The sequence below is a fragment of the Pempheris klunzingeri genome, chromosome 21 (assembly GCF_042242105.1).
Source record: "Pempheris klunzingeri isolate RE-2024b chromosome 21, fPemKlu1.hap1, whole genome shotgun sequence".
Taxonomy (NCBI): domain Eukaryota; kingdom Metazoa; phylum Chordata; class Actinopteri; order Acropomatiformes; family Pempheridae; genus Pempheris; species Pempheris klunzingeri.
Genome location: NC_092032.1, coordinates 10975302 through 10998346, shown reverse-complemented (window position 1 = coordinate 10998346; position 23045 = coordinate 10975302). Strand labels below are relative to the sequence as shown.

At 43.0% G+C, this 23045-nt stretch overlaps 1 protein-coding gene across 1 annotated transcript in view; it reads right to left on the bottom strand.

The window, feature by feature from the left end:
- stau2 (staufen double-stranded RNA binding protein 2) overlaps positions 1-23045 on the bottom strand; it is a 79331-nt gene that overhangs the window by 22230 nt on the left and 34056 nt on the right. Inside the window, exons 10-13 of the mRNA XM_070853034.1 lie at positions 22866-22994; positions 20365-20422; positions 13543-13895; positions 3440-3553 (exon numbers count right to left, since the gene is read on the bottom strand). Of these exons, the coding sequence (XP_070709135.1) occupies positions 3440-3553; positions 13543-13895; positions 20365-20422; positions 22866-22994 (654 nt within the window). The remainder of the gene's footprint in view (positions 1-3439; positions 3554-13542; positions 13896-20364; positions 20423-22865; positions 22995-23045) is intronic.

The following is a 23045-nucleotide window of genomic DNA, read 5'->3' as shown; positions in this document are numbered from 1 at the left end:
CACACGCACACACACGCACAGAGTCTGGTGGCAGACAACAGTCACCCTGTCATTTTCGATTGCGGGCCGCTCATGTTGGACCAGCGACACCTCACACACAGCTAAGAGGGCCTCGGCCCCCCTGGTGTCCCACTGCCGCCACAGAGGGGCTGCCAGAGAGTTACTTCAGCTCTGCAGAACAAACACCGAAATCAGCTTGTCTCAAAAAGCATGTAGTCCTGTTGAAAAAACGTCTAAATATATCCCAGTGCCATGGCCTTTAATTTGGCCGTGTAACTAGCAGATATTAATTGACTAAGTGCAGATTTAACTAAGCAGAATGATATGACCTTGAAAGTTTTAGCAGACTGGAAGTTTGTGGTCCCGCACAACAAAATCATTTAAAGCCAAAATGGAAGACATGTTGACGAACATCTTTGGCTCCAGGCGACATTCAGTGAGCGTAGCAGCCTACGGGCTTACATGTGTTTGGCAGATGGCACAGTGTAGATGGCACATAAGGTCAGAGAGAGCACTCAGCTGTATATCTCTAACACATACAGGCCCTCCAGGAATGTCTGCACAAGGCCAAGGATTATGGCACCTGAGCACTGTGGTTTGTTTATGGGAGGTACTTCTGTGTGCGCGTGTTTGCACTTGTTGATAAAGAGCAGACCACCTGACAACACCTCTGCTCTCGATCAATAATGTTTACTGTCCGACAGAAGGCTGTACCAAGATTTTCTCTCAGATCACCACGTCTGGACCATTAACAGGTAATTAATTCTCTTTCACTATTCACATCTGATCCAGCAAGCAGAAGATACACAACTCCATTTATGTCCAAACTCATTGGTGATGTTGTTATTAAACACAAATGTACACAAAACGGCCTGCAGCTGGGAACATGACCTGGGCCACTGGGAGCCAGATACATCAGTACTTCATACATTTAAACTTAGCCTGGCTATAACGAAATTGTTCACCAAGTGGAAACTTACACATAACTAAATCAAAATACTTTTTACGCAGAGATGACTTTTTAACTAACATTTGCTTGCTAATATGTGACCTGTTTAAGAGCAAAAAATTAACTCAAAATGACTTACATGCTAATAACATAAGATTATATTACTACATAACATTTGTTAGCTAGGTTAGGTTAGGTTCGTTTTTACATAGTTTCGAATAGACAGCGCTACATGTGTTTTCTAGTTAAGAGCCATAACCATGAGATTCCCAATGCCTTCACACAAATTAAAAAACTGGGTTATGGAGCCACTAGCCAGTGCAGCCCATCCTGGAGCAGAGAAAGAGAGAGAGGAGAGCACACGGGGGTAGGAGGGACGCATGCAGTTTGAGTTTTAAACCAAAACAACAAAAATTTTGGCCACAAATTGCAGACTGTCCCCTGAAGCATTATTTACAGTAAGCAAGATGACTATTGCTTACTATAGCTATTGTTCCACAGTTAGCTGATTATCTAATCAGATTAGATCTTCTCTCTGATCTGTAACACTAAGTCATTGCTTTGTACTCATTTACCATCACAGCTAATTACGTGTGATAATTAATAGCTGACATCTTTACATCATTTTTATTTCTGATTAGCAGCCCAGCATGCTTTGATTATGCATCTGACATCAAAAGACATCAACAATTCCTGCTGGGTTAAGACTTGCTTATGTCGTCAAGTAAAGACTAAACCATAAGAACACACAATAACATTATTAGAATAATCAGAAACACACGTGTGTGTAGACAACAAATAGTCCAAACTTTAAACCAAACCAAACCGTAAAACCACCCCAATTATCAACAATGTTTCTAACAGCAATAAATTAATCCACGTCTTGCTTACTTTTCATCAAGTGCTGTTTTAGCAACTGTAATTTCCACAGCCATTCATCTAGAACAGCAGCCCATGTCCTACACATCTTTCCTTCATGCATCATGGGCAGAGAGGTGTGGAGAGGATTTCCTTTGGCTGTTGATCTTTATCAATTGCTCTGGTCTACCTGACATAAACCTCCATGACAGCTGCGATAACACTGCAGGAAATTCCCTCAGCGATGTACAATGAAACGCACTGGAGTCACCACACACTACATGACTGTGTACAGCAACAGAGACATGCTCCAGGAAAGGCTTTTATCACTTCTTGGTCGAGAGATCCCCTGTTCCATCTCATCAGATTTACAATGTCTAATTACACAGATGAAAGTGCAAGGTGTGTGTTTGTGTGCACGGGTGTCAAGGCCGACATGTGGCACAGGAAACACGTGGATCCCCAGTCAACTATTAATTGGCAACTCAGAGACATCACAGATCGACCTGAATATGTGCAACAGGATGCCTGAGATTCTCCAGCCCATGAGGAAACCTATTTTATTGACTTACAGGTAACTCAACTAGTCTTATTAATGCGCCAACAATAGGCCCATCCTCACAGCTGCCAGTGTTCATGCACCATCATCCACCAAATGTGTGACGCCTTCAGGCCTACTTTGTTCAACAAGTGTTGGGGTTTGGGGGGCTGCTGTGGGTGACCCCTTATTGTTAGGTGCTCCCTTTGTGGTCGCACTCCTCACTGTACTGAGAAGAGAAAAAGAAAGGCCTTCTCTAACAGTCGGTCATGCCCCAGTGCTCCTGGCAACAACAGGTCCTGAGGACGCAGACCTGCCTGGCCTATATTGGCTTGGCTCTCAGTTAGCGGTGGCGGCACTAGCCCCGTCAGCTGTCCCATTCAGGGCCGGGTCGGCCTTTTATTAAAGCTTTGAAGACTGCTGAATAAAGGGGCGTCCTATGTTTAGATGATAGAATGTAAGCAAGTGGTTTTCTGCTTGGGCAACACAAGACAAAGCCTCCCTGAATACGGGGAGTATGTGAGAGAGAATGAGTGAGAAAACTAGAGAGGGAGGGAGAGATAAAGAGGGGCATGCCACAAGTTGTGGAGGTACTCTTTTTGATATCAGAGTGGGGATTACTTTGATGGATTGAAAATCACAAAGAATTGGCGGCGGCTGTGTGTGGGTGGAACAGAGGCTTGTCGAGAAATACAACGAATAATTACTATCACAGGTGGTTCTGATGCCCTGGTTATTAATACTGAACTCACAGAGCCAAGGCTTCCCTTTTAATTAGAAGATGAGACGCCTGCCAAAGTCTCCTCACAATATGCCCTATATACTAAACTATATGCTACACTTCACTGAACTGGCCTTTAGTGGGTCGTCATAGAGATATCAGCATCGTTGTGCAGTGTATGCTGGAAAAGTGCAGAGCAATAAAATATTTATTGGCAGCTTTTTAAATGTATACTTTTTTCAGTTTTAGTTTTGTGTGTTTCTATTTATAGTTATTACACAAAACAAGTTAAAGCCCATAAGGTTTATTGTTGTGCACTGAATATATGTAGACACAGACACACACACACACACACACACAAACACATATATACCTGGTCGTGGCTGGCTTGGAGGGTGCTCCCGGTGCCGTGGAAAGTCATTTGCACAGGGGAGAGGGTCAGATAGGTCACAAAATCCTTACCACTCTGCGCATCACTGTACTGCACCTGGAAGAGAGGGCAAAGGTGGGCAAACTGAATTACCGCAACAGTAAATACAGGAAAAGATCCATCAAAGCACAAAAGAACAGCTAACTGAAGTTTTCAGTGAGAAGTGGCTGGCTTGAGAGTAAATGTTGCATGTCTAATTGCCACCACAGAGCATTTGTGGACAATTACCCCACACACCATACAGAGATGGCAATGGAGGGGACTGAGTAAGGGGGGCATCAGAGGGGGTAGTGATGACATCACTGGAGACCCCTCATCATTGAGAGGTTAACTCTGCAGGCATTCCTAAATGCTGTGCAATCAGGACTGTTATGACATGATGCTCCTCTGGGACAGTCTGCTCCTGAGATCCAAGGGCTTTGGTAATACTGCCTGCCTGTCTGCCCTATTTCTCACTGCCGCTCACTCGGTGCACATGTGTATATTTGCATGTGTATGTCTGTGTACGTGTGCATGTGTTTGCCTGGCCTACTTATGCCCAGGACAGCTGCAGGCATCTTAATAAATAGCACAAGTAACTATACGAACTGAAAGAAGAGAAATATCTGACTGAGGAAGAGAGACAGAAGACAGATGGAAGAGGAAAGAGTAGTACTGATTCTAAATAGTTTTACACTTCAATGAGCATGTGAAAAAAATAAGCTAGCAGGTATGGAAGAACACAGCTATGAACATAACAAAGCCTCTAGCTATGTCAGCATAAATGGACTGCACTTCAAACTCCTCGTAAAAAAAAGGAGTACTCCTAGGTTTGCGAGCCATGATGAGTGGAATTTGTTACAGCCAAAAATGAACTAAATGAATACCACAATCATAAGGCACAAATCAATTTTACATACTTTTGTAGATCAATGTATAATTTCCATCACAGCTACTATTATAAAAATATGTGTTGAAAACTTTTTCATGTCAGTTTCTGTTGAATTTATATACAATGTGGGTGTTGGTTTGTCTCTGTATATTGTTGTTGGATGAGGAGTTTTGAGTTATTACATTCTTCTAACGAACAGAAAGTGTGTCACAACACAAACGTGTGTGTTTATGCGTGTGTGTTTTCCCAACTGGATCAAAGTTTAATCTTATCTAGTCTGCAATGTCTGGCTATGCATGGCGAACTTGTGCGTGCACACATGCATGCCCATGCATACGAGCGGCTGCATATGATCTGTGACTGAAAACTTCCAGAGCAAGGTGTGTGTGTGTCTCTCTCTGAATGAGTTATGATCATATGTGGGGAAGAGTGTGCATGCTCCAGCCAGCCAGACACATGGAGGTCTGCACCTAAAGACAAATGTACACAAACACACATAGATATGAACACGTGCAGGCAGAGATATGCACAAACGTGATGTTACGTACAGTACACGAGCACTGTACGTGCACACACACACACACACGCTGACGTGCATGTGCACACACACTTGCTGATGAGGAGATGGGCCCACAGTGATAAATTGTGGAATGCTATCTGTTATGTGTATGAATGATGAATGTAGTAAAGTGAGCCATGGAAAAAGCCTTCTCTGACAAGTTAATCTCTAATAAATTCTCCAGACTTCAACATTAAGGAAAGAGAGAAAGAAAGAAAGAGAGAGGAGTGAAGAAAATAGAGGAGGGGGTCATTTTAGAAGTAAGAATATCATGTTTTGTAACAAGAATCGAGAGGTCTGAATATGTATGAATTAGCCAGAAATACAGCTTCTTTCATAATCTTCTGAATTCATCCTGTGTGTGGAGAAGTACAGGGCTGTGTTTGTGCTTTAGCGTGTGAACACAAAGATATGAATGTGTGTGTGTGCGCACGCGTGTGTGTGTGTGTGTGTGTAACTGTCCAGTATGCCGCTTCATTTAAGCAGTATAAAGACCTGCAGTTGGGATCCTGTGATGTATGGTGTAATCATGCTGTCTGATCGGCGGGAACTTTACTCAGTTCATCTATCGCAAGCTGTCAGGACTCCAGCCGAGGGTGAGGCCCTTCGATGGCGCTGGAGGAAACAGGCGCTCCCTCTCTGTCTCTCATTGTAAAGAGATATATGCTACATCAAATTATCAAATTTCTAATAAGTGTCTACATGCAAACAAGCGTGCATTTTCAGTTGATGGAAACTAACAATTACAAAGTATCTTTGATCATGAGGGGGCAAAGATCAGGCGGCCCCTAACGCAAGGTAAAGCTTGTACATTCACATAACAATGAAAGTGCTGCTATGGTCACGATGGAATTTATTATTAAATAAATAATGTTTTAAATGTAATATCAGGCATTTCATTTTCTATGTCTGTATTCTATGTTTTTGGTTGGCAGCATTCAGTGTGAGACATTTTAGAAATGGTATTAGTGAACCGTTGGTCTGTCCACCACTTTGGCCTAGACGTGGCTCCAGACTTGATCTCAACAACTACTTGATGGATTGCCATGAAATTTGCTACAGATGTTCATTTTTCCCAGACAATGTATCCTAATGAATTTGGTGATTGCCTGACTTCTCCTTCAATGCCACCATGAGGTTGACGTTTGTGACTTTGAGTGGCATATTTCAACAGCTACTTGATGTATTGCCATGAAATGCCGTACAGATGTTCATGGTGTCCACTGGATGGATTGTAATCTCTTTGGCGATCCCTTAACGTTCCCTTTAATGGCATCATTAGGCAAAAAATGTGAGCATTGTAAACATTATACCTGCTAATCATCAGCATGTTAGCATCGCTACTGTGAGCTTGTAGCATGCTGGTGTTAGCATTTAGTTCAAAGTACAGTCTCACAGAACAGCGAATATTGTTGTAGACTCATTTTTTTCTAGATCTTGAGCTGGGTCTGGAAAAACTATTGTTGTAAGCCTCTGATGCCCATTGACACACTGTATGTGATATTGGAGTACATAAATAAACATGACTTACTCTAGCCACCAGCCAAATGCTGGTTAAAATAGCAAATTTGGCAGATCACCAACCATCACCTGGAGGTCTTACGTTCTTGGTGGCTTGTTGATGAAATAGTCAAAATTCCTGATTAGTTTGGGGATTTTCCAGCAACTCTGACCTGCAGGCAGGAAAGAAAGTTGCCTGATGTGCCAGCATCAAAGAACATTATGGCATCATCTCATTTGCAATGAACTGGCGGAAACTGAAATAACGAGCATCTTAGAAACAAATCATCTATTCTCCCATCCAGGCCGTCTGTTTTGAGTACATGTTTGTATGCATCTGCGAGCGCATGCATTCTAAACAGGCCTAACTAATCATCCCAGGTCCCAACTCTGGAAACAGCCTCTAATCCCCTTCCTTTAGAGACAAAGAAGCAGAAGAGTTACGCAAGGCCCGCGATTGATCGGCAGCACTAATGTGGAACGACCTCTGACATCTGGCTTCTAAGGCTGGATGGCTCCTCTTCCAATGCTTCTCGTCATTCGAACAAACACGAACATGCACAAACTAAAAAGCATAGCGTTCATGCAGCCATGCTCAAATTTAGGTTAAGAGCACAAATATGCATGTGCACACCCACAAACAGAAATCCAAAAAGACACGAAGGGGTTCACGCAAATGCAGGCAAAATAATGGAGATAAATGCAAATGTCCATATCATTAGGACTGTTACACAATGCTGCCAAGGTAACTGCAAAAACAAATACTTGTCTGTTGTCAAGTTACAACAGTTAAAACCACACAACACAAGTACTGGAGGACTGCAAGCTTGATTCCAGACAAAGTGCGGAGGGTGAAATAGCACGGAAATAACTTAGATTTTACTAAAATAAACAAGCCCTCTCAACTGAGGAATGCTGTCATTGTTAGTGAGAAGCAATTAGAGGTCCATGCTGAGCCACTTCAGTGTGGACATCAGGGGTCAAGAGTGTTTAAAGTACACTGTTAATATACCTTTCAGTTCTCCTAATGGCAGGAGGTTATGAGCAAATAAAGCAGCTACTCGAAAAACTTTGAGAGCCCTTTGCCGGAATTAGAGACAAAGGGAGTTCCACGTTCTAAGGAAGCCAGCCCATTTATCAGAACTCAAAATAGCAAATACATGTTAAAAAGAAACACTCTGAGTGGCCAGAAAAAGAAACCACTGTGCTTTCTAAGGCCCTCCAATAAGTCAGTCATGTCACACATTTAACATTTGCAAAACGTATCGGTGTTAAATGCCGAGTTAAAAAGACGAGTGTATGTTTTATTGATAAGAAAAGCTTTTATTGCTCTTGTTATCAATAGAAGTTACTCCTTTGGCTTGATTCACTTGCTCCTCCAGGTCTTTTTCCACTTGATTTGCTTTCCTGTTGTTGATTTGCTTTCCTGTTGACAGTTCATTAAGAAGATTCATACCACTCTCATACCTCATATTAAAAACCAAATTGCAGCCATCAGCTTATTTTAGCTTAGCATTAAGATTGTAGATGGGGTTAAACCGCTAGCCCCGATCTGTTTACAGAACAATAAAAAAAACCAACCTTGGACCAGAACCTCTGAGCTCACTAATTAACACATTATATCTTGTTTGTTCATTCCGTGTAAAAACAAAGAGTAACAATAATCACTTGTGGTTTTACAGGGATTCTGTGGATAATTTCTTTGCCGGAAGCAGTGGCTTCTCTGAGTCTTGTCATTTCTGTGATATTGCCAAGCTAGGTGGATTTATTTACCTTTGGACAGTGCCAGGCTAGCTCTTTCTACATTGACTATTGCGCAGATAATGAAGAGAACTGTTTGGATTCTAAACAAAGTGCCAGGCTAACACACCCTCCACCTCCCTATGCTGGGGCTGTGCTGGCACACAGCTGCTATCAACGCCTAGTGTTTGGAATTACATGAAATATGATGAATACTATCAAAATACAAAGAACAAAAGCAAGTAAAAAAAAAAAAAAGAAGATTATGCTGCATATTCAAATTTGCAATATGCTGTGCTGGCACTTGAGGGTATTTGATTTAAAGGTTTGCAAATGGGCTTGATTGTGGTGTAAAAACATCATCACTCAGTTTTGCCAAACACACACAGACACAGGCATACGCACCGACACGCACGCAGAGGGCCACCATGTAAGCAGAGACTGTGCGCCGAGCCAGCACAGCATTAACGGTCTGATTTATACCACCGACAAAACTTGTTTTCGAAGATCGCTCTTCACACAAATATGCCGCAGAGCGCAGCTGGAAGCCATCACCCTGCCGCAGAAATCAAACGTGGTGGGATTAGCCATCCCAAAATGTATTTTCTAACGCAAATCCCAGAGTAAACAGAGAGTAGAGGAATGAGACGATGACAAGGAGGTTGGAAACAAACTGTTAGAGTCTTTGAACGTTTGTACCAGATCAGGCGTTTGATGTTGATACAGAGAGATGTGAGTCGGCAACGGAGATCAGAAAAGGAGGAGGAAAAGAAAAAAGAGTGAGGGGGCGGGGGGAGGTAGAAGTTGCCAGGCAGGGTACAAGGTGTAGTCGGCACCAACTGAAGTGGTTTTTTTGACACAGCCAAAGAGGGAAGCGGAGGGAGAGAACAAACAACATAAAAGTGTGAGAAATCCTGGGAACTGTACTGAATGGATTTCAACACTAGCCACCCGCCAAGGATGGTGTTTTCATTAACATGGGATTTCCAACAAAGAAGTTCTGACTCCAGCACAGCAAAGAGTAGAGGCCCTCCCTTCTCCTCTAAATCCATCTCCCAAGTTAAGCCTGTCATGGCTAGATAACATAACTCCGCTGATTGCTATCTCTGCTCAGTTATTGCGGTTGGATTTAGCAGGTGGACATAACTGATAGATACAGTAGATACCATTCAACTCTTCCAGACACAACCTGGAATGTTATAGTACAATTTGCTGATCTTTGATCGCCATATGCAAGAGGATATTAACAATTTCTAAAACGTCCCAATATCCTGTCACCAAGAGTTAACCTCTGACCCATGCGAACTTTTCACAGTGCATCTTTTAAGTTACACAAAGGAGTGATCCTTCACTCTCCACAGTTCTCTACATTTCACATACACTCAAACACAAACCAACATGCTTTATGAAGGTCATCAAAACTCTACAGGCTGGTTAAAATCTTTGCTACAATACAAAAAGTGGTTCTGTCATATTTTCCATTTGCACAACACAACCTCAGGAGGGGAGTTATTTCTAATTCATGCTGAAAAGGTGCTACATTCACTGTACCTGCCAGTTACTTAGGAATATGGCTTATTGTATCATGCACAGCAAAAATAATGAGATGCTTGCTTACTGTTCTGTGTCACTATGTTTTTATGCACCTTCGGGTTTAACAGGGTAACAGGTCATCTAATCTATATACAGTATAACCAAGAGGCAGAGCAAAAACATGCACTTTAAATGTCAAATCAACTGGAGAGACTTTAAGAGACGTTATTTAAAGCGAGACGAAGAAACTTTTAAGTGAAGAAATGAATGATGACACGAACAGATGAATTCACAAGCAGTAAAACGCGCTGTTGCTCAATTCAACACACTCAGGGGTTTTGCAGATACAGTCTTACTTGGTCTGGTATGATCAGTAATTTATTCAAATATTGTTACTTTATAAGGCACATTCCTGTGTCAATTCACTGACGTGACTTTGACGTGACAAATAGTCAGTTGAAAATCTTTTCCGAAGATTATCCTTAAAAAGTATACATAATCTCACCAGGATTCACACCTGTAACGTAACTGGGAACAAAATACACACCTTCACTTCTAAAAATCATGCTCAGAATTGGTCCACAAATAAAAGCAGCATGTGATGACACACACACCTTTCATCCACACTTCCTTTCCTTCTTTGACCCTTTCACTTCCCTCTCCCTAATTAACTTGCTCAATCACTAAGTCACCACAACACTGCCAGTCCATCTTCAGACATGGACAAACAGGGAGAGCTGCTCTGATTAACACTCTAGTCTTCCAAGAGCAGGTTATTGGAAATGAAGTGCATGCAAACAAGTGCGAAGAAATGACAGAGAGAATAAATCAGGTCGGAACGAGCAGATTTATTTTCCATGTGCGTATTACAGCTCCTTTTTAAGGCGATGGGAAAAAAATCATTAGATTTCCATCAATCATTGATCTCCTATATAAAAATCTCCTGCTCGCTTTAAAGGAAGGTAGCAGTTAATAATCTGAAGTAGTGGCAGTCTGTGATGACAGTATTAAGCAATGTGATGGCAGAGTAAATGGGTAGCTGGTGACTGCAAAGCTGAGGTCAAACCATTCGACTTCTTAAAACTGCGCAAACCGCGAGAGACATGAAAGTGTTAGGAAATTTGTGGAAGCAAAAGGGAATAAATGAGAACGGGAAAGTGATTATGATGGAGGTGCAGAAACACCAGGAATAATGAATAATTAACCAAAGAGAGCAAAGAGAGAGATACAGTGACAAAGAGAAAAAGGGAGAATCTGTTACGTGGCTCTTAGTCAGTACTTCATCCTTGGTCCATGTGTTGTCTATTACCTCCTGCTTCTTTGTTTCTGCCCTACTTCCAGCACACATACCCGCCGTGCCAACAACACACCAGCCAAATTAATAGGAAATACACACACACACACACAAACACACACAAACACACTGGAGTAAGTGCCAGCATCCTTGCTCCAAGCTGGCGTGAGTACAACACACTGTTGCTTATCCAGTCAGAGCTTCCACCAGAGGCTATTTTCCAATCAAATCAAAAGAAGGGCTTAGCAGGTAGGCCCGGGCCTTTGTCTGTGGAGCTGGATGGATGAAACAGACACTATGAGAATGTCCTCAGTGCTTGCTCAGTTGCTTTAATCCAGTGTTGGGCGGTCACTGTAATCCGCTCACTTGGATAACATAATTACATTACAAAAACAAAGTTACTAATCAGACAAGGAGATTATTATCAAATTACTAAAAAAAAAAATCTTACGGTGGATGTGAGCACTTTTTGTTGTCGAGTGTGGCTGAGAGAAAGCCGCCTTGACGCAAAGCGGCACATTACGTGTCCGGTGGAAACGCAGACAAGTGCATTTTTTTGGCAAAAACATTTTAAATCCGCGGTGGTTTATCCCACAAAAACACATAAGGACACATAAGCCTTAAAAAGTCTGCTCAACATGGCTTTGTAGGCAACCAGAGGTTCTCATTACAAACCCACATGATATGAAACATTCCCTCAATAGAACACATATTGTCCGCATGTCTCAATTACAGCCTGATTTCCTTGCTTAAGGAACACACACACACACACACACATGTAAATACGCAGACTACACTGATGCTTGTGTGTGTGTGTGCGTGTGTACTCAGATCAATACCTGTAAAGATGTAATAAAGACAAAGAATATACTCATATTTATGTGAGGTGAGATATAGTGTGTGCAGTATGAGAACGACAAGGACTTAAACTTCACACACAGGCTTATCCCAACTCTACCATTTCCACTAAACAGAACCTGCTGTGTGTGTGTGTGTGTGTGTGTGTGTGTGTGTGTGTGTGTGTGTGTGTGTGTGCGTGCATATGTACAAGTGTGTTTGGGCTTGGCCAGGCAGCAGAGCTCTCTCAGGTTACACACACACAGGAAGGCTCAGAGCAATAACAAAGGCCTTTTAAAGGAACCCTCAGCAGGTTAAGATAAAATGTTTTCGCTCAAACTGATAAAAAGCATCTGCAGCTTAAATGAACAGGCGCTGGTATCAGTGGCATGGTATGCACCGCAGATCGGCCGGCACTGATTAAAACAGACACTGGGCAGTCTCTCGTTTACACACAAAGACGCACACACGGTGCTAACAGCAAGTGTGTGTTTCTGCTCTCTGTGTGTGTCCAGTCTTGTAATGACAGAAGCACCTGTGGGGGTTAGTTCCAGCTCTAAATCCATAGCCTGCCAGTAATGTCCTCAGCGAGAAACAGAGAACGCACAGTGTGTTATCGAGCACTACTACTCTCTACACTCCTCATTCAAGTCTACTTGTCTTGTAAGAGCACCACTCTGGTTGCTCTCTTCTTCACAGAGAAGCCTTTCAAAGTGGTACAATTTGCACTGCCTTCACCTCAAAACCACTGTAACTGTGGAGTGTATGTTGTGTGTGTGTGTGTGTGTGTGTGTGTGTAGAGTACAAGCTATGTACCTGTGTTTTGATACAGAAAGCCTGTGTCTCTTCTGTAGAGAGCTTTTAAGTGATGTGTGCGTGTGTGTGTGTGTGTGTGTGTGTGTGTGTGCAGCTGTGTCTGTGTGCAACTTTTCTTCTTTATAACCACACTGGTTTACCAGGAACATTTTCATATTTACAGTGATGGCTGAGAGAAACTAAGAATTAGGGCAGCAATGCGAGTGTGTGAGAGTGTGTGTGGGGTCATATTTATACATGGACACGCTAACATCTGTGCTGTCACTTTAGCTTGTGTGCGTACTGTATGACTGTACCACAGGGTGTCTGATACTTTTACCAAGTGTAAATTATGACTTTTATTACCTAATTGAAGGCAGTTAAAATGAAATACAAGCCTACATTCCAAGTGAAATAGATGCAAAATTGGAAACAATTCCATGCCTATCTGCATGGAGGCCTCGTTGATGGGGCTTTTACCCAGTGGAAACACAGCATCAACATAGTGTAATATGCAAAACTGGACATTTCTGCTTTTGCTGAACTCATTTATCAGTAAATACTAAATCAAGCTACCTAACGCTGCTACAGCTACAGTGTCTGTGTGTTTAGAATGGAGGTGTAGTCACAGGAGCTGGTAGAGGGGTCTGCTTGTTCTTTGTTGATAAAAAGGACCAGGTGTCACTGAATAAAACACATCAGGTAGGATAAGGTAACATTTGTGTATGGAAAATAGCTAAGTTAGCTAGCTAGCTAGCTAGCAGGTGACATATCGTTCCAAGACAAGAGGCTGTTGTTCACTGAGCTGTTTCACACAAAACTGAACTCTCTTTACGACAATCTGTAATCTTGTAAGATTCAGGTCTTTTGATGCTGGAGTCTCCATTAAATGTTTACATTTTAGACATTTTTCCTACCTGGAAGCCCTGGATGCGAGCCAGGTAGTCCAGTTGCTGTGCAGGCTGCACCGAGACACTGCAGGCCAGGGCCGGGTTCTTCCCCTTCATAGATAGGGAGGCGTCGGCTGTGGGTGACTGACCGTTAAGCAGCAGCTCCCTGGCCATGGTAGCGGTTGGGCTGGGTGAGGAGGCTGAGCCGCTGTAGTATGGAGGGTGTCCTGGGGGCAGCGGGGCAGAACAGGGCCCCATGTCTTTGGATGTCATGTAGTTGCCACTGCTCCCGCCGGGGCCCGGAGCACTGCCCCCCTGCTTCCTGCTGGCCTCCATCTCCTGGTAGACGTCAGGGCTGAGGTGGAGCAGGCCCTTCTGAGCTGGAAGGGTCAAGGAAAAGAGGAAGGAAGATGGATGGAGGAGGAGATGGAGACAAGGGGACAGGTAAGGCAAAAAAACAGGGGTGGGGGTGGGGGTGGGGGTGGACAAAGGTATAAGATTGGGAGAGAGAGAAGGGAGAAAAAGCATTATTATGGCTCTCAATATTTGCCATGGAAATGATTTGCACACACATTCCTCTGTCACTCACTACCAGATAATGCCAGGATGTGTTTGTGCATGTGTGTGTGCCTAACTGTGTCCATTTGTGTGTGTACAAGCATGTGTGTTGGCTCCCAAACTGGCATTCCATCATCGAACGTAGATGACAGTTTCATGTGGTTTGGCACTTCCGAGCACTATCAAAGTGTCTGCTGGGAAACACACACAGCCTCTTTCTTTCTCACTCTCAGACACAAACACAGACACAAACGGAGAATCTACCAATATCAACAGAGCGTCGATGACTTCATCACTGATGGGAAACAGTGCTGTCAGCTAACCGGCATCGGGCTTCACTTAAAACGCTTCTTCAAATCCAACAGAACTCGGAAGCAGGTTCCGTCTCAGATCACGGTTCCTGAGAGAAGATTTTGGCTGCAGGAAACATCCTGAGCGACTTGGATCGGAGAGGCAGAGGCACGTCTGACCAGTTTTTTCTTAACAGGACACAGCTCGGTCCAGATTTGCTGTGGCTCTAGCCAGCTGAGCCCTGCAGCGCTCCAAGACTATGTTCCGATCCAAACCATTTGGATAAATCTCATTCGTTTATGTTGGCTCCCTGCACTCTGATGTCACTGTCCTGAAATGGTTGTGACAGGTGGAAGGAGGAAACACCAACAGGTTGAGGTTTAATACTTTCGTCACTTTGTGGCTGCGATGAAAGTGAGAGCAAAGTACATGAGATGTGAAAGAAAGAAGAAGAAGTAGCGATGAGAAAGGAGAGAAGGGATAAAAGAGAAGGATGAGCTAGGAGCCAGTTCAGATGGAACAGGAGGTGGGGATGAGTGGATGTGAAAACCATGCGGAGCCTCCGAAGCCCAGCCAAGGTCACCAGAGACAGGAAGGCCAGCTGTGTGTGTCAGTGCGTACATCTTTGTGTGCATGTTTGCGTGTGCGTACGGACCAACAGCTGGGGGAAAGTGCTGGAGTGAGCGCATGACTGACAGGCCGCTTCCTGTTTGAGTTAACATTACCATCACACATAGATACACACTTACAAAGACTCAGAGTTTTGTGTACTTGTAGCTTACACTACTCAAAGGTTTCTGGGAACCTGCAGACAGCATTATCCATTATGAACAATGAAGTTTGCCTTCCTTTCCAGAAGAGCAGAAAAACTGAAGGAAACAGCAATGAAATCCAGGACTTATTACTCATACTACAACAAACTACCCGATGCCAGCAATGACACAACTGCTAGGATTTTTTCCCCCCTCCCAATCATGATGACAACTTTAATTTGAATTTACGCAAGTAAAACTCGCAGGCCTGTGCATTCTGAATGTATCACAAAAAAATGAAAGGTGTTAGCCAACATGACATCAGCTGTGGACAAAGAATATTGTGGTGGTGGGGGTTGGGGCTGGGAAGGGGCAGTGAATGTAATCCATGTGAGTGTGTGTGATTGTCTGCCCAAGTGTGTGTGAGCGTGCCCCTGAGGATGTTTGCATGTTTGCATGTGATCGAGTGCTTGAAGATGGTGTCTGCTGATGGCAAGTAAGAGTGTGACAGAAAGAGAGAGCAAGGGTGAGACGAAGGGAGACAGACAGTGAGTGTGAATAAGTAAGAGTGATGGAGTGTGTTTGTGTGTGAGGATGTTGGGTAGATATTGTGAAACTGCGCACATGAAGTGGAAGCAAGTTGGAGAAAGGAGAGAGCAAGGGGAGAGGCAGAGCGAGGCTGAGAAGCGGGGAATGAAAGAGTAAGGGAGAGTGTGTTTGTGGTGCTGGTTCCAGGCAGTTTTGGAGGGGTCCCACCCAGACTCGGCGTCCGGTGGGCCAGGGGAGCGCTGGAGGGGAGCCAGAGCCAAGCATGAGACTGATCGAAAACAGATAGGGCCGTAGCCCGCCGCTATAAATCACCACGGTGGAGCAAGACCCTCACATAGTTCACACATGCACACAACGCACAGACACACATTCACGCACACACAAATATGCACAGCAGGAAATGAAATGTGGCAACTCGAGTGAAAAGCCCTGCTGCAATACCCATGGGAATAGAGGGGAGAAAAATCACTCTCTTCTTGCTTCTTTTTCTTCTTCTTTCTTTTTACACTCCCTTCCTGTCTCTAAGCCACCCTGTTTATTGTAGCACTGCATCCCACAGCTCACACGGGGCAAAGGACAGAACCACACACTTCAATACACACACACACACACAAACGCACACAACTACAATGAGTGCTAGATGTTGCATGATGACTGTGTGTTTTATGTGGAGGACAGAAAATAGCAAGAATAGAAAGACGGAGCGATAAATGAACAGCCTATAAGACATTAACTACTTTCTTTCATTTTGCCTTACATAATACAGCAATACTCTTTATCTGGACCACAGCTGGCCAGTGAGAGCTTTGTATGCTAACTCAAGCACAACCAGCCACTCTGATGTCATTAACCCATTTTTTCTTGACATTAATATAACACGCCATTATACTCCAAAGGTTTTTCATCATATCACACCCATTACGGCAATATTTGTTCAGTAATGGCCATTCTGCATTGCATTCTGTGCATGAATTTTTAATGTGGTTTTTAAGTTACGTACCAGTGTGATTTTTGGGGATTTACAACAAAGACAGAAGGCGAAGGACGCATACAATTCCCGTGTTGTGCAACCAATGTAATGCAATCTCCCAGCCTTCAGTGTCTTTAGGAGCGCTGTACACAGATCACATATGTATTCGGGACGGACGACTTCAAGATGGTGGCCATTCAATCAAATGAAAACGCTTCAGGCCTGTTGCACCTAAAGCCAGCATCACTGCTCTGTACTCTGCTGCATCTGTAACCACACCCAGCAATGATGTCAAAGTATACAGACACACCCTAAAGTACACTTTACACCACTGCAGAAAGGTGAGGAGTTAACTCATTGGGGTTCAGCTAAAAAGGGATGTCAGCTGGTAAAACTTTATTTCAGTTTATTTGTGGCAGCTCATCCCGACATTCGCTCAGTCCCTCCTGACTGCGCTCTCCCTCTCACAAACATTGAAAATGGACCCCTTTGTGAAAAGTTTTGTTGAGACTGTGAGGCATAGGTATCTGTGACCTAATTTGTGTTATATTTAAATATCAAAGAGCTAAACAATGATATGACGCTGAGATGAGCCGGGGTCTAGTATACGGTCCAGCTGCATCCAGCTGTTTACTAGCAGAGCATGTAAAAGTTAGCCAAATATTTACCTCTGGTCTGCTAACACCACAAATCGAATCTAATTCTGTTAGAAACACCGCGTTTAACAGTGAAAGGGAGCTGAGCTGTGAAATGGCTCCTGTAGTTTTAACACTTGTAAAACTTGTTAAGCTGAATGTGAAAACATGCACGAGAAGAAGCAAGTAGTTTTAAGCTTTGAGTGTAGAGAAATTACTCAAGGCAAATGATTCTCTGCTATTTGTTTCCTCTAAAAAACACACTTCAACACAAACGACAATTATCACTGTTTATCACATAAAAGATGTTATAATAATTCTGAAGCCAGTTTATTTTTTCTGAGTACACCACAATTCTGCAAACTGATTTAGTTATTCCCACTTCTATTCAATAAACTGCATAGTCAATCAAAACAAAAGACAAACCAGAAACATCTTCCATTCAGCAATCGTAGACACACACACCGAGAAAACTGAGACCAGCTGTATCTGTTTGAATGAGTTGTAAATGGTGTTTATGCAATAAACATTATTCAGACATTAGCGTCGTGTGTGTGTGTGTGTGTTGTGTGTTTGGGCAACTTTAAAAGGGTAATTAGCAGATTGTTAAGCCTCATGCTGAGTGTGAGATAAACTATGAAAGGGAATGGCACGGGACCAGAGGCATGCTCTGAACCAACATTAGGAATAATCACCAAATATGGAAGACTTCGTTTCCCAAGGGGCTCTGCTCTGGAGGTATTGGGCAATGCCTGGAGCTTGGGCTACCATAGAAACCACAACCACCAAGATAGTTTATCCAAAAGAACAACAATTTATCTATAAACAATTTAGACGATATATCCTTTGGAAAATTGGACTAAATCACACATATGCGTCCTATACAAGTTGTGGCAGGGGCTCAGTTCTCATCTGGATTCTGTATATCGAGTCTGGACCAGCAATGAGCAAACACAATAAGTTAGAGTGATTAGTCCCACCAATCTGCTTTGTACGTTTCAACATGAGAAAGCTGAAACATTAAGTTCATTCTCCTCTCCACACTGAAGTTGGACACTCCACGTCAGAGCATGGCAATGCTGCCAAAAGCCTCCATTAGACGCAAGCGACGACAGCACATTCGAATCTAATAAGGCTATCTGTTTGTTTTCCACTCTGCTGCTCCACATCTCACAGCCTGTTCATTTGTCCCCTAAACTGCTCTCTCAAACTGCTGGCATTTACTTTGCTGGCATCCAGAGTGAGACTGCTTGCAGTGTGTCCTTTTATCAAGCTGGGACTTCACAACAAATCAAACTCAGATATTATGATGTACGTAAATCTGCTTAAGCAACACCACGACTATGAATTCTTTGCAAAACTTATTACACCTGTAATAAATATCAACTGAACTCCCACACCATGTGGATTTAACGGAAAAACAACATTGCTGCCAGACTCTGGAGACCAGGAAAACAACTGAAAATAGAACGTAGTCTTGAAATAGGATTTGACTTTGGTGAGAGGAAGGTTTTTTCATTGTTTTTATTTTGATTAAAGATAAGACAGCCAACTTAACAACAGATTCAGCTGATGGAGACCAGCTGTTTCCTACAAAATTGAATCCTTACACTTATCCTCCTCTATAAATGAAATCTAGGCCATCACATTCCCAAATGTGTAGATTCATATAGAAATCCTGTCATGAAACTATTTTGTATTTGTCTATGGTTGTAAATGCCCATGGATAGAGGACCCTTTCCAAATGTCGCTACAAATGAGGTGAGGCTGTCATTTCTGCACTTGTTTCATATCTGGTTTCATCTTTCACAAAGGCAGATGAACAGAGACCTGCTAAGTAAACAGATTATTGGTCCGCTAACTGCAAGCAAACTGAGAATCTTATACAGTACATGCTAATGTTTAGCAGATATAATGTTAACCATATATACCATGTTAGTTCAACCTGTTAACATGTAAACATTTGCTAATTAGCACAAAGCACAATGGAGGATACTGACAATGTCAATAGTTTTGCATGTATGTGATTATAAACCGAAGTATTGGATGAAATGGAATTTCGGCCCGATGGTGCTAGATGAAAAGACAAGGGATTACCAAAGTTACACAGTTCATTCTGAGGTGGGCATGAATATCCATGCCAAATGTCATGGGAATCAAGTGAACATTGTTGAGATATTTCACTGAAACCCTAATATGCCAGCTTCAAGGTGAAGCTTTGGGAGGAAAGTCAGGGGCTGACCAAAATCAATACGATTCATCCCGAATGCCTGTGCAGAATTAGAAGGCGATCCAACCAACAGTTGCAAAGATATTTAAGTTGGAGCTTTACTGGTGGACCAAATTACTGACGGAAAACATCCAGAGAGGCTGAATTCAAGCTGCAGGGACAAAAAAATGTAAGAGAGCTGCCTCTAAACATGTGTGGCAAGAACTGCAACCTGCACCAACAAAGATAAACAGTGATCAAAAGCTAATTAATAGACTAATCAAAGGGGAAATGATGGGGATATACAGTGTAAAGTACAATGTATAGCACTGCATACTACATCAGTACTGCTAATGGGTTGATATAAGCGTCCTTCATACCAGTTTTCGTAATGAGGATTAAATAGCTTCAAAGTTCAAGTACTTTTTCATGAGTGCTTTATCTTATTATGACAACAGAAGATATTATGCTTCATGTGCATCCTTACACATCATCATATATCCTGCCTCACCATTATATATGTTATGTTAGGATTATGGGGGTGTGTGTGTGCTTCATCGCTCCAGCTTGCTCGTGTGTTAATCCTGAGTGAAAGGCTACGTTTTCTTATTTTCTTTGCACAGGAAGGCAATGGGGGGACTCCCCGGAGGGCCTCAGTGTGCAGCCCTGTAAGCCTGTGTGAATGAGCCTGAATTCGCAGGCTCCCCACGAGGACGCACGGCCCATTAAGCTGACAGTCAGAAGCCCATTGACCAGTCACAGAGATTAAACGCCGGGCCATCTCGACGGCTAAAACCACCTGCGGGACGGAGGGAGCAATGGAGAGCCAGAGAGGAGGAGGAGCAGGAAATGGAAAGAGACACAGGGAGACGTGCGGATACTCACTGTTACTTGTCGCTTCGGTAAATGACGCCTTTTGTCCATTCCAGCCTTTGTTGTCCATCTGTAGTGATGCGGAGAGAAGGGGGAGGTAAGAGAGATGTAGATTCTTGAACAGACAGCTTCTTCACGCATGTCAGACGAGTTCCTTCCTACTGTTTGGGCCACAAAGAGACGAGCACTCACAGGAGGGGATGCCTAAGGAGCCTAGTGTCAGTCTAGGCCAGCTACTTAATTAGGGGGGTTGTCAGTGTTTGGTAACTTAGAAAGGCTCCTATTCAGTGTATCACTTCTGCTCTGGTATGCGTGTCTGCCTGCACAAACAGACATAGCCATAAATACACGTGTGTGAAAGTGAAAAACAAATCCAAATCATTTCTGATGTGTGTGACAGCTGAGGAGATGACATGGCTGTAAACAAATGCACCCAATCTTAACCCCCCCACCACCACCAACTCCCCAGTCTCTTCACACTTTTGCACAGATCACCCACAATCCCACGGTGGGAATGTAGTGCAACAGAGCTCCCAACAGAAGGGGAGGCAGAAAGAGAGATCTAAAGAGAGACAACCTATCCTACAAAACAGGAGCTTGGCAAACACGGTTTAATCACTCCATAGAGCTCGGGGTTGTCTAAGGATCTAGTGAGAAGTAACCCTCCCAACTAATTCTTACAGAGCTGTTTTCAGAGTTGTCGGTCCAATGCACAGACAAGTTATCAGCCACTGACTCCATCCAGTCTAAATATTCTGCACTGAGTGTTAGCAGAAAGGTCTCACCTCTTGCCAGGAATTAGCTTAAACAGTGAGACTCAAAATGCTCTTATTTCCAGTACAGTACACTCATTTATCTGAACCCCTTGACATCGAAACATAGTAGTTAATGGGGCTACCAAACAAAATACACAACGATGTGAACAGAAATTCAATAACTTGTGTGCAACATTGAAAAGACTAACCTGCGGAAGTTTTGGAAATGTATCAGAAGTAACTACTTTTAGAGACCAAACTGAAGGATGTCAGTGCTTGGCTATCCAGCATGAGGATGGAGGCAAAGGGAAATACTGACTGCAAACTGAGTTGTGGTCTCTTTAAAGAAAAGGAGTCACTCTCGCAGTCATTCTGATAAGAGAAACGTGTCGCCCTTTTTCTATATGTTATGGCTGTGTGAGTAAGATACGTGCAGCGGCACATATCTAACTAATGAGCTGTCTGGGGAGTGATGAATATTCTATACAAAGCCTGGTTATGTAACATCATATCTATCTTAATCTGCTCTCCTGAGCTTAAAAACCAACGGGCTGGAGCTGAACAGGATACACAATAGGTCAGCTCGTGATAAATCTGCGAATCAACTGACTATCAGTATATTTTTTATTTGTTTTAAACTCTGGACAGTGCTGTACAGAGGAGATAGTGTATGGACACAATAGGAGCAGTGCAGACACTCCTTTATGTAATCCTTGAGCAAACAGCTGTTCAGGTACCCTGCTGCCCTGCTGCCAGTGTGGCTGGAATACCAATTGCAAGATGTGCGATACACATCTCAGCACGTGTATGCATTTGTAGGGAGGGCAATTTCCCAGAAACACATGTGAAAATTATATTACCAGCAAGAACCTACTACGTACTGCATGTTCACTCTGTAATTATGGAAATGCATCAACTGTGTTGGACGGCTTCACAGTTATACAGTTTCACTGCTGAATTTAGTGTATAGTCTATTTTGTAAATCTTGTTTGTGAAATAAACATAAATTGATGTTAAAATACCTCGCAGGTGTAGTAATAAAGATTAAGACTGCAACTATTGGTAATTTCATCATTAATAATCACACGGTTATTTACTTGACTATTAATAATAAAATTACCAATAGTCAGAAAATAGTGAAAAATGTCAGAAATCCAAAGATTTGATATCATATAAGTCCAAGAAGACCTGCACATTAAAAAAAAGCTGCTTTTCTTACATAATTCAGCTGAAGCGATTAGTTGACAGATGGAAAATTCATCACAAACAGTTGATGATTTGTCATTTGAAGGGATTGCAAATTTTCAACTGGCTTTGGATCATTACAGTCTTAGTAGTATATTCAAATGAACAGTGTTTATTTTTCCTTTGCGTCTCTGCACAGAGAGTTTCACACTCATCATCCACCCCGTTTTCAGCCATGTGACATGTTCACTAGCTCGAGGGCTGTTGGTCGATTGAATGGAGGAAAATTATGACTGTTATTATACTGTTAGGTCAGTTATTCAATGAACAACAGGGAGCTCTCAATGCAGGCGAGCAGAGTACAAGTAAACATTTGTTCATTTGCATATACTATACTGGGCGGGTTGGATGGCTAACCACACCTGTCATCATAGAGCCTGATATCATATAGGAGTGTTGTGTCCATTTTTAAACATTTCAACCAGGCGAAGACTCGACACTGACAGTAAGGATGCACTGAAACAGCGTGGGAGACGTGTATTAACTACAAAATACACAAGTTAGTGTTCGGACCTCGGTGGGGCTCTGGGGGACTGTGGAGGCCTTGTATCCCAGCTGCAGGAGCATCGTCTCGGCTGCGTTCCGCTTGGCCACCTTCTTGTTGGGTCCCGTTCCCGTGGCAACCTCGTTGTTCACCTTCACCTGCACAGATGCAAACACATGAGATAAAGATATCCAGAATGTTTACAGATT